Raw genomic sequence first — 12,639 nt, 5'->3', positions numbered from 1 at the left:
ATTATTATGTCGGGACACGAATAACTTTAAATATATGGAATGGAATGGAAAGGGGATGTACACTCATAGCTGTTCTTTACAGTGGTAGCCACACCTTCATTGCTTCCTTGACGCAGTAGGAAATAGGGGAAGAGTATAAAATAATAGCATAGTTTGTGCTTTTGGAGGTACTATCTGGGTGGATTCAGTTGATTCTACTTCAGAGCCCCATACAGAATTGACTGGCAAAGTTATTAGCAATCAGTCATGTTGAGCCATTTCTTTGTATATTGTATTGGCAACCTTCAGTCTCGAAAGACTATGGTATCGCGCTCTGAATGGTGGTTCTGGCACAGCGTCTAGTGTGGCTGAAAAGGCCAATCCGGGAGTGACAATCCCTTCCACACCGGGAGCAAGTGCAGTCTGTCCCTGGTCTGTCTCCCTGGCTATGGGCCTTCCTTCTTTGCCTCTTAGCCTCAGACTGTTGGCAAAGTGTCTCTTCAAACTGGGAAAGGCCATGCTGCACAGCCTGCCTCCAAGCGGGCCGCTCAGAGGCCAGGGTTTCCCACTTGTTGAGGTCCATCCCTAAGGCCTTCAGATCCCTCTTGCAGATGTCCTTGTATCGCAGCTGTGGTCTGCCTGTAGGGCGCTTTCCTTGCACGAGTTCTCCATAGAGGAGATCCTTTGGGATCCGGCCATCATCCATTCTCACGACATGACCAAGCCAACGCAGGCGTCTCTGTTTCAGCAGTGAATACATGCTAGGGATTCCAGCACGTTCCAGGACTGTGTTGTTTGGAACTTTGTCCTGCCAGGTGATGCCGAGGATGCGTCGGAGGCAGCGCATGTGGAAAGCGCTCAGTTTCCTCTCCTGTTGTGAGTGAAGAGTCCATGACTCGCTGCAGTACAGAAGTGTACTCAAGACGCAAGCTCTGTAGACCTGGATCCTGGTATGTTCCGTCAGCTTCTTGTTGGACCAGACTCTCTTTGTGAGTCTGGAAAACGTGGTAGCTGCTTTACCGATGCGCTTGTTTAGCTCGGTATCGAGAGAATGAGTGTCGGAGATCGTTGAGCCAAGGTACACAAAGTCATGGACAACCTCCAGTTCATGCTCAGAGATTGTAATGCAGGGAGGTGAGTCCACATCCTGAACCATGACCTGTGTTTTCTTCAGGCTGATTGTCAGTCCAAAATCTTGGCAGGCCTTGCTAAAACGATCCATGAGCTGCTGGAGATCTTTGGCAGAGTGGGTAGTGACAGCTGCATCGTCGGCAAAGAGGAAGTCACGCAGACATTTCAGCTGGACTTTGGATTTTGCTCTCAGTCTGGAGAGGTTGAAGAGCTTTCCGTCTGATCTGGTCCGGAGATAGATGCCTTCTGTTGCAGTTCCAAAGGCCTGCTTCAGCAGGACAGCAAAGAAAATCCCAAACAAGGTTGGTGCAAGAACACAGCCCTGCTTCACTCCGCTTCGGATGTCAAAAGGTTCTGATGTGGAGCCATCGAAGACAACAGTGCCCTTCATGTCCTTGTGGAAAGATCTGATGATGCTGAGGAGCCTGGGTGGACATCCAATCTTGGGGAGAATCTTGAAGAGGCCGTCTCTGCTGACCAGGTCGAAAGCCTTTGTGAGATCTATGAAGGCTATAAAGAGTGGCTGTCGTTGTTCCCTGCATTTCTCCTGCAGTTGTCTAAGGGAGAATACCATATCAGTGGTGGACCTGTTGGCTCGGAATCCACACTGCGATTCTGGATAGACGCTCTCTGCAAGTACCTGGAGCCTCTTTAGTACAACTCGGGCAAACAGCTTTCCTACAACGCTAAGGAGAGAGATGCCGCGGTAGTTGTTGCAGTCACCCCTGTCACCTTTGTTCTTGTACAGCGTGATGATGTTTGCATCCCTCATGTCTTGAGGTACTCCACCTTCTCTCCAGCAGAGACAGAGGATTTCATGCAGCTCAGTGACGATGATCTCTTTGCAGCATTTTAGGACTTCAGCAGGGATGCTGTCTTTTCCAGGTGCCTTGCCAAAGGCAAGGGAGTCCAGGGCCACGTGAAGTTCTTCTAGGGTTGGTTCACTGTCAAGCTCTTCCAGCACAGGCAGGCACTCAATGTTGTTCAGTGCTTCTTCGGTGACTACATTTTCTCTGGAATATAGCTCAGAGTAGTGCTGCACCCAGCGTTCCATCTGCTGTGCCCGATCCTGGATGACCTCGCCTGTGGCAGACTTCAGAGGGGCAATTTTCCTCTGTGTTGGACCTAGGGCCTGCTTGATACCATCATACATCCCCTTGATGTTGCCCGTGTCAGCTGCTATCTGTATCTCGGAACAGAGCTGGAGCCAGTAGTCGTTAGCACATCTCCTGGCAGTCTGTTGGACTTTGCTGCGAGCAGTTCGGAGGACCTGCAGGTTGCGCTCACTGGGACAGGCCTTGTATGCTGCTTGAGCTCTCCTCTTTTCCTCAATGACTGGTGTCAACTCCTCAGAGTGGGCTTCAAACCAGTCTGCCGCCTTGTTGGTCTTCTTGCCGAATATGGACAAGGCGGTGTTGTAAACGGTATTCTTGAAATGTTCCCATCTGTTGGATGCGTTTGCGTCGGCCGGGCCTGGAAGAGATTCCTCAAGCGCTTGTGCAAATTCCTCCACTTTTCTCTGATCCCGGGTCTTGCTGGTATCAATGCGAGGTCTTCCTTCCTTTTTCGTGTGATACAGTCTTTGTATATACGCAACAGGGATCAAATGTGTGCACCTGTGGGCTGGGCAGAAATGGGTTAAGTCTTTTCTTGATTTCATGGCTTAGTGGAATATTTCAGCCTGCATCCAAATATATAACAAAATCCAAAATATAACATTATAAGTCATATTATAGCTCAGCTCATGTGAATTGCCTTGCATCAGACCAGAGCTGATGATCAAGCAGCTTGACACTTTGTGCTAACAAGCACCCAGAAGGAGGAACACAAATATCCATGCTAATGAAGAAGCATGGCTAAAGTCATAAGAGGGGACTGTGGAACAACGCTCTAGCATCATAATTGTGTTCCCTGAGATGTGGCAGAAATTAATTTGTGACCTGATGTATGAGCCAGACTGGTTATAGTTTGGGACACAACCTTACAGGATATAATGTTAGTAGCAAGTTGCTAGGTTCTGAAACCTAGTGTCACTGCCAGTGCACTAAAAGGAAAATAAATCAGTGTCCTTGAACATGTGCAGAGTGTCTTTCCCAATTACTACCAGCAAACAGTGCTAAGCACAGCCACAAAACCATTCCCACAAACAGAAATCACAAACAGAGGGGAAAACGTCCGCTGCTGGGGGTGTGACTTGGGCCTTTAAACAAGACATGGGAATTCTATAATTAGGACTCCTGACATCTTCTCTCATGAAGCAGTTGCAGGGCAGACAGTTTGAATTGAGTGATGTCTAATCCCTTTTCTGTTCAGTACACCCCTAATCCAAATTGCCCCATTAGCCATGGAGGGGAAAATGTACAAGCACAAAAACTGCTAATAGCTGCTTCAGGGCTGAAGTTAGAGGATTCATATGGCAGCAGAGGTTTAATCTCCTTCTCGTATTGCAGGTGCAGTCCAATCTGTACGCTGTCTGTGACTTTTTGAAAAAGAAAAGAATTGTGGGAATTGTAGTCTCATGTCCCATGTCAGATCTTGTTTGGCCCTTTCCTATATACGCGCAAGCCCTAGAATATCTCATTTTACTTTAGCTTGTAATTTGTTTCTGTGTATACAACACCAAAATAAACTGTTTTAATTTAATTAATTAATTCTTTAATTCTAAACAATTTTAACTTCTAAGTTTGCCTCTCTTTGCAGCTGTGCTGTGAGTGCCTTTCACATTCTGTAACTGCTGTGGACAAGGTTGGGCTTACTGCTCCTGACATTTATAAAGATTTTTATTTTATTTGCAGAAATCCTCACATTGTGCTGAACATCGATCTTGCTCCTACAATTCTAGATATTGCAGGCCTGGACATTCCACCTGACATGGATGGGAAATCCATTCTAAAACTGCTGGACTCCGAAAGACCAGTCAATAGGTAAGGATGGGAAATGCACTGAGCTCAGTGCCACATTTCATACACAGTGAAAGTGCTTCAGGGAAAAGGCAGTAAGCTGAACACTAGAATGATGGCTACAGGAAAGAAATTAAAAGTCTTTTTGGCATATCTGACCTTTTATCTGTTCAGAAAAATACTTCCATGGCGTTGTTTAAACATTTTTATATCTAAAGATGGCATATTTTAATATTTTTGTGTGTGTGTTTTGGGGGTCATATTCATAAATTTCCCTCTTACTTTTTTTACGGTGATACATTTTTTTTAAGGTGCTATCTTGAGCTGCTTACAAATAATTACAAGCACTCAAAGGTGGCAGTGGCAGCCAAATCACTGGAGCCACCAAAGTCTGCCTTACCCAGGTGCAGGTCTCACACTCGGAAGAGCTCAGAGCAGACCATCATCTACCTGCCTTCCACACGCTGTCTGCGTCCAGATGGCACCAGCAACTAAAGAAGGGCAAGGGGGGATCAGAAGCCAAATAGATCAGTGGTTCTCAAACCGGGGCAAGTCTTTGAGGGAGAGGGGGAAGGCAGCAACACAATCCTCAGGATTGCACCACTGCCCGGACTGATTGGGGGGGGGGGTAAATTTACCAATTGCCATGCCAGTCGCCAAGGGGTGCAGAGCCCTGGTTGTGATTGCAATTTTTACATTTTTCAAGGCCTTATGGAGGGCTGTGAAGGGCTCCCCACATCCTCCAGAGGCAAGCATAGCATTTGGCAAGTTTAACCCCCCTCACCAGCCCTGGCAGCGGCACAATCCTGGGGATCATATTGCTGCCTTTCCTCCTTTCCCCCACCCTTAACGAGCTAGAGGCAGGGCTTCTCAGGTTGGGGTCGCCATGCCCCAGTCTGAGAACCTCAGCCTTAGGTTGTCCGCTGCTCTCTAAGCATGCCTGCTTCCGATCAAAAGGAGTTGCTGTATCTCATGGATGCTAGAAGGTGCCTCATTGCCTTGTCAAGAGCAATGAGCAAAGGAAGGGGCAGGTTTTCCAACTTTGGCTGAAAAACCTAGTGATTATAGCACAAGGTTCAGACCAGAGTCGGCAAAAACCAACAATTTAAGACTGAGGGCCCAGTCCTGCCCTGCTTTCCAGCACAATGCAGCCCCAAGGTAAGGGAACAAATATTACCTTACGTTTAGGAGGTCTCCGTAACTATGCCCCCACTGCAGGATGTAGAGCACACCCCATTGACATGGTTGACTCAATGCTGGAAAGTTGGATAGGAATGAGCCCTGAGAAAAAACAACCTAAAGCATACGCAGTTTAACAATTATTTTTAAAAGGATTTTAATAGAGCTCACAGGTAATTACAAAATTCTGTCCAAATAAATGATGTGATTACTTAGGGAATAGATACATGTATGCAGGTGTATTGAATGCACTGAAGGAAAATAAAAAGTTTGACAAACAAAGGGAAGGGTTTTTTTTGGGAAAAACCTGCTCTTCTACCTGAGCCTTTAACTAAGTCAGGGAAAGAAGTGGGAAGGATTTAAAGTGGGACAAGAGTGTGAGAAAAGTGTTTGAACACAAATATGACTACCTGCCATATCCTGTTTCTGCTGAGTCAGGGCCCAAAGGCTTAGCTCAGCTCTCACGTTCAGCTTTGTTCCCTCCAGGTTCCATGTGAAAAAGAAGATGAAAGTCTGGAGGGACTCATTCTTGGTGGAAAGAGGGTACGTGTTACTTACAGAGTCCTGGCCTTCTAAAGGAAGAGGTCACTGAATCAATGCAGCTAAAGCATCTTTTGCCAAAGAAGGGTGCAACTGTGAAATGATACGCTTTTGTCAGCAAAAGCATTAATTGGGATGTGTTTATTTGCTTTATTTGTGAAATGGCTTATTAATGAAAAATGAAAAATGTGCTTCCTTTATTAGTAGCTTATTTTTCAGCCTTTTTTATTTTCATTGCTATACCATAACAACAGAGGCTGTTTTAGATAATTGCAGGTTTCATGAACTAGGCAGTTCCTTTTCCTCTTTTATGAAATAGACACAGCATGAAAACATAAGAAGAGTACGGCTGGCTCAGATCAGAGATTCACCTATTTCACATCCTTCGTCCCATGGTGATCCACAGATGCTTCTGAGAAGCTCACAAGCAGGGCCTTTAAGTCAACAAGACTTCTACATCGTAGTCCCCCGGGGCACTGAAATTCAGGGGTATATTGCCTCTGAATGCAGGTTCCAGTCTGCCACTGTGGCTAATACTCTTGAAAGATCTATCTTTCATTCATTCATCTAATCCCCTTGTAAGTCCTCTGCTTAATTAATAATAAAAAAAAAACTTATTCCTAATTCCTAATTCATGAACTAGCCAACTAGCTCAGTGGTCATGCATTGCTTACAGAAAGGTTCTATTCCTTTCCGTCTCTGAGAAAGATCCCTGCCTGAAACCCTGGAGAGTCACTCTCAGCTAGTCACCATAGACAATATTGAGTTAATGGACCAGTTTTCTTACTCAGTAGAAGGCCACTCATCATGAAAGTGCAGTGACTAATGCTTTCTCTCTGTGTGTACACCTGTGCTGTGATTTCATGGAAACAGAAAAAACTCACAATGTGGCACTGAGCACAGAATTCAACTTTCTGAGAATCTTTGCTTTCGTCTTCTTTTAAAGATTATGTTACTATCAAGGCTTAAAATGGTGTGCACATGTTCTGTTAAAATCTCAGAAGCTGGAGATGTGACCCAATGCCATCTCCAGTGATTGGGATGTACTCCTTCCATTCCCTGCACAGTACCTTGTCCTTTCTATGAACAGAAATATTAGCATAACTTGTGCCCTATACAAAATTGTTTTTTTAATCATCTACAATAAATTATGCAAATTAAAAGAAGGAATGCAAAATGATTAATTTGCAGAATTCAGGCAGCTAAGAGAATTCAGGATTATGATCCTGATTTGTTTGGTACAGACAAACCACAGTTTCCCAGTTTTAAGATAACAGAAAACTGGTTTAATAAATTAGGAACTTAGGAACTTACTTTAATAAAGTAGTAACTTACTAATAAAGTAAACTTAGGGGGGTTTGGGGTGCTCGGAGTTCTTGGTTCTCGAACCCTAAAGCCCTCAAGGCCCCCCTGTCCAGTAGTACTGCCACCACCCTGTATGTGCCAGTGTCTCAGTCCAGGGGCACTGAGACCCTCTAGGCTTAATTCTATCCCTTGCAGGCACTGAGCGCTTTCTCCAATTAAAGCTTCAGTCCTCAAGTTACTAGACCTCAGTGAGTACTTGGTAGCTTGCTGAATGGCTAGACAGGATTCTGAACCTTTGTCCCCAACAGACAATGAAACAACTTGGTAAAAGAGATTTTAGTTTATTAAGTACATAAGGTTACAGAAAGTTACTTAAGGCAGCAAATGCTAGAGGCATAAACATCTAGGAAACACATCAGCAATAAAATAATAAAACTAGCTGGCTATCTCGATTAATCCCTAACTCTCACCTGAGTCAGCTTCTCTTGTAGATCTTTTAGTTCCAGGCTACCTGTGAGGCCAGATGCCCATGTTGGACAATGGGGTTCCCAGTGTGCAGGATGTTGCAACCAAAAACTATGCCCAAGAAGACCCGGACACACCCCTTGGGGCACTCATTATTATACTTCTTATGCTAATAGTACTGAGGTGACTTCATACTTATTTAGACTGTCCAATCAGAAACTTTTGAGGACAGAACCTTCTCGAAGTGGGTCTGGCTGCTAGCCCTCCTAGTCCTTATCACTCCCAACTGGAGATCCATAGCTGCATTCCATTCTGCTTGATCAGGCCCCCCTCAGTCTACTGAGGTGTTAAACATTCCAGTGGGTTGTAATTCTTGTTGTCTGTCCTTTCTGGCCAGCAAAGGAGAGACAACAATCTTTTTGTTTGTTCACTCACATTCTTGCAGCTAGGAACTGCTAGCCACTTCTCCGTTACTGACTTAGTTTGGTTCAGGCTTCACATGCTAACCTAGGCCTAAACTGTAGGCCTTTTGGGACACGCTCAAAATGACACGCTCCCTTTTGGGAAGAGAGGCTCGGAGGTTCAGCACCTTCAGCCACTCTTTGCTAACACACAGGTCAGGGCACTTCTTATAATGAGCTTACTCTACAGTTACTTACTAAGCAATATGTAGCAGGGTTTACTGACAGGGTATAAAGCAGTGAAAGCTATGGCAGTTTGTATAGATACAAGATATAGATGCTTAGATACAGTGAGGTTACATGGAGAGTACTACACAGACTTCTTACTAATACAGTTTTGTTACTACTTATGAACTGGTGTTTTGCTGATTTTCACTATACCACATGTGCAACAAAACATCAGCTAAAATGTTCTTAGAACCTGAGAGATGCTGAATTTCAAATTGGTAATCCTGCAGCGATAAAGCCCAATGCAGGATCCTTTGATTGTCTTTGGCTTTAGCCAAGAAAGCTAAAGGTGAGTGATCTGTTTGCACCAGGAACTTAGTTCCTAACAGGTAGGGTCTTAACTTTGACAAAGCCCACACCAATGCAAGACGTTCTAATTCACATACAGCATAATGGGTCTCACGAGGCAATAGTTTATGACTTAGATACACAATTGGATGTCACACTCCTTCTTCAGATTCCTATAAAAAAACAGCTCCTAACCCACTCATACTTGCATCAGTTTGAACCACAAACTTTTTAGAAAAATCTGGTGCTCTCAGGACAGGTGCTTTGGTTAGACCTCGCTTCATTTTGACATTCAGCTGTCCAGTTCACATGTTGGGGTATATGCTTATGACACAGGTTAGTTAAAGGGGTAGCAAGAGTTGAGAAGTGAGGCAAAAATTTTCTGTAGTAGAAAGCAAGTCCAAGGAACGACTGAACCTGTTTCTTCGTTTGAGGGACATGCCAATTCACAATACTGTCCACTTTAGCTTCCATAGGCCTCATTTGTCCACTTCCAATCATGTGACCTAAATACTGTACAGTTCTTCTGGCAAATTTACATTTAGAGGCTCTGAGAGTAAGACCAGCATCTTACTGCAGAAGTCACTTCTACAGAAGTCACATAGTATTCTGAGAGACCCCTTCCATCCGGCTCATAAGTTCTTTGAACTGTTGCCTTCAGGTAGATGATACAGAACTATTAGAGCATGCACCACATGATTCCTGAACAGTTTTTATCCCACAGTCATAATTACATTGAACAAGGTGATATAGTTGTTACCATGCTCCTGGGCATTATGGTCTGTTATACTGTTTTTATATTATGACGCACGTTGTATAGAATGTGTGGGTGAGTGTGTAATTGTTGGAATTGTAGTATATATTTATGCTTGTATCTCAAAGGTGCATACATTTTGTTGTGCTGTAGCACAATGACAATAAAGTTACTACTACTACTACTACTACTACTACTACTACTACTACTACTAGGAAGTCCTCTATGAAGCTGGGCTAACAAGAGGAAGAAGGATAGGGAGAAGAAAGAGCACACCAGCTCATTGCTTATTTCTGATCCAACAAATGTGATGAGATTCAATCTGCACCAATTTCACAAAACACACCTCTTTAATGAGGTGACTGATTTTGAATAAGAAAGCCAGGAAATGAAGTGGAAACAATGAAATTTCAAGGGATGTGGTATTGACTAACCTTCCTCTTCATGAGGATTTGAGCGTGTATTGTGTGGGGGGGAAAAAACCTGCTGGTGTGACTACAACTTTCATATAAATGCATGTTTTCTTTCCCTTTCAGGAAACTGTTGCACAAGAGAGAGAATGAGAAAATGGATGCCCAGGAAGAAAACTTCCTGCCTAAATACCAACGGGTGAAAGATCTCTGCCAGCGAGCTGAATATCAAAGTGCTTGTGAACAGCTTGGGCAGGTGAGGTACCATTTGACTCTCAAATACAGTATACTGAAATGTAGCTGCCTCGTGAATTTGAGGATCATAGAATTCTGATTATGCCCTTTCCCTTCTTTAGTTTTACTGTGAGTGGACAGAACAATTTATTGTAGACTGAGCTTTGTCTTGGCAACCATAGCCAGTGTATAGGTAGGAGGAAGGCAAAACTTCCCAAGAATTTTCATTGAACAATAAGAAACAAAGAACAGCAAAATTCCTTCTCAGATCCAGCTCCTTAGTTGACCCTTCATATTGTGTTCCTTTTTAGAAAGTTGAAATGTTATTGGAAGAAGTGTGTAAAGGTGACTACTGTCAATTTTTTTAGATTGACAGTTTGCTAATGCGAGACTTAGGGCCCAATCCAATCCAATTTTCCAGTGTTGGTGTAGTTATGCCAGTGGGGTGGGTGCTGCATCCTGCGGTGGAAGAGCAGTCCCTGGGGCCTCCTCAAGGTATGGGAACATGTGTTCCCTTACCAGAGGGCTGCATTGTGGCTATGCCAGAGCTGAAATGTTGGATAGGATTGGGCCTTTAGGGAGCAACTGTGTTTGGTTAAAAGTATTCCAGTAGTTAACGGGAAGTCCTGTTGAAACAGGGCAAGAGTCCATCAAGCCCAGCATTCCGATTCCTACAGTAGCCAAATCATATTCTTCTGGGAAGCTCAGAAGCAGGTGATGCTTCTTGTCATTGCTTCCCAGCAGCTGGTATTCCAGGACATACTGCTGCTAAGCCTGGAGGTAGCACACAGCCATCATGACAGTTGCTAGATTTCTCCCCCTTGAATTTGTCTAATCCAAATGTGGTGGCCAGCACCACATCTTGGAGCAATATATTCCTCCTTTTTATCTGTTCTGAATCTGCCACCAATCAGTTTCATTGAATGACCCCAGTTCTGCTGCTGTGAAAGTTATCTGCTTTCTCCATGGCAAGCACAATTTTTTAACTCTCTATCCGGTCCCCCATCTTTGTTGTCCCTTTTTCTTTTTTTAAATAAAAAAGCCCCAGACATTCCTCACAAGACAGAGCAAAGTTTGTCTGTTTCCTTTCCTGTGTGTCCCTTGAAGAGCTCTTTCCACTGCTTTTTTAAATATCATGGCTAAAAGTTAAGATGCTAAAAAGTAGCTTCATCATGTCCAGGTTTCTCCCTGTTGCCGCCACCACAGACTAGTGCAGCTCACCATATGATATGATGATTGGCTGCTGCTGAGTCGGGACAGGGGATGTCAGTGTGATGAAGTGACAGCCATATGAGTCAGGCACTATCTTAACCAACTTTCCAGCACCAATGTAAAGGCAATGCAGCTCAAACTTTCCCTTACCTTGAGGAGGCCTCCATGGCTGTCACACAATGTAGCACATGCCCCATTGGCACAGCTACGTCAGTGTGGAAAAGTTGGTTAGGATTTGGGCCTCAGAGAGTCAGTGAGAACTTGACACATATGCCATTTTTGGCAGCAGTCCTATATGGTACTGCCTGCAGAATCAGAACACAAATTCTTCCTGCCCAGTGTGGTCTCCACAACTCTCCAGGGTCCCCATCACCTAATGTGTGAAAATCACTGATCTATGCCTGTTATGTGGTGTTCCACCCTTAAAGCTTTATCTTTCTTGAGCTCTTCAGCTGGAACAAGGATATGTTTTTCTACAGGCAGTGGAACAAATGCTTCGAGTTACTCTTTTTAGAAGGTTGCTTAAGCCCTCATGAGGAAGCTGCTTAAACCATTCACTAATGAGGCTATATCTATATCATACCTATATGACTATATCTTCAAAACTAGACATGATAGGGCAAAACAGATGCCATTTTTTGAATCAGCACACCAAATTCATATCAAACCACCATAAAGTTTGGGAAAAACTTTTCTGACCCTCAATTTTATAGACCTGTGTAATCTGCCAGCTGAATGGATACACACAAATTGCATAAACTTTGCAAAATTAGTTGAATGGAATTCTTGTGCAACAGTTTTAATGATACCCTTAGTGCTTCTAGGATAGCTCAGTTCTAGAAAGCAGAGCTGTTACTGTAATTGGTTCTTGAAAGAACATAGTAAAATTGACCATGGCAGAAGGGGTTCAGCTTTCAGCAAAGTGCATTAGACCTAGCAGTAAAACAGCATTGAAAACACAGCATTTTGAGAGAGAGAGAGAACGCTATTCAGTAATTTTAATGCATATATTTCACATGCATTAAATCATGAATTAAAATGCATTCATTTTATTATTATTATTATTATTATTATTATTATTATTATTATTATTATTATTATTATTATTATTATTATTATTAACAACAGTATTTATATACCACTTTTCAACTAAAAGTTCACAAAGCGGTTTACAGAGAAAAATCAAATAACTAAATGGCTCCCTGTCCCAAAAGGGCTCACAATCTAAAAGATGCAAATGAATACCAGCAGACAGCCACTAGAACAGACAGTGCTGGGGTGAGGTGGGCCAGTTACTCTCCCCCTGCTAAAAAAAGGAGCACCCACTTGAAAAAGTGCCTCTTACCCAGTTAGCAGGGGTAAAAATTATCAAAGATTATTAGATCTTTGATGGCAAATTATCATTATTCTTATTATTTCAAGACCACCTAAAATCAGCTAGGCATAAAGAGATATCACACTCAAAACCTGTACATGAGGTAAGCTGACATTGCAAAATCTCCCCTTTAGCACAAGATGGTTCAGCACAACACAAAGGAGATTGAATTGGACCA

General features: G+C 43.4%; 1 protein-coding gene across 5 annotated transcripts in view; it reads left to right on the top strand.

Annotated features, from left to right (window-relative positions):
* SULF2 (sulfatase 2) overlaps positions 1–12,639 on the top strand; it is a 333,591-nt gene that overhangs the window by 281,836 nt on the left and 39,116 nt on the right. For all 5 annotated transcript variants that reach the window (XM_066622862.1, XM_066622861.1, XM_066622865.1 and 2 more), the window contains 3 exons: positions 3,906–4,034; positions 5,676–5,732; positions 9,767–9,896. In XM_066622862.1, the coding sequence (XP_066478959.1) occupies positions 3,906–4,034; positions 5,676–5,732; positions 9,767–9,896 (316 nt within the window). The remainder of the gene's footprint in view (positions 1–3,905; positions 4,035–5,675; positions 5,733–9,766; positions 9,897–12,639) is intronic.

Source organism: Tiliqua scincoides, chromosome 4 (genome assembly GCF_035046505.1).
Source record: "Tiliqua scincoides isolate rTilSci1 chromosome 4, rTilSci1.hap2, whole genome shotgun sequence".
In the NCBI taxonomy this organism is placed as follows: Eukaryota; Metazoa; Chordata; class Lepidosauria; order Squamata; family Scincidae; genus Tiliqua; species Tiliqua scincoides.
This window is presented reverse-complemented; position numbering and strand designations above follow the sequence as displayed.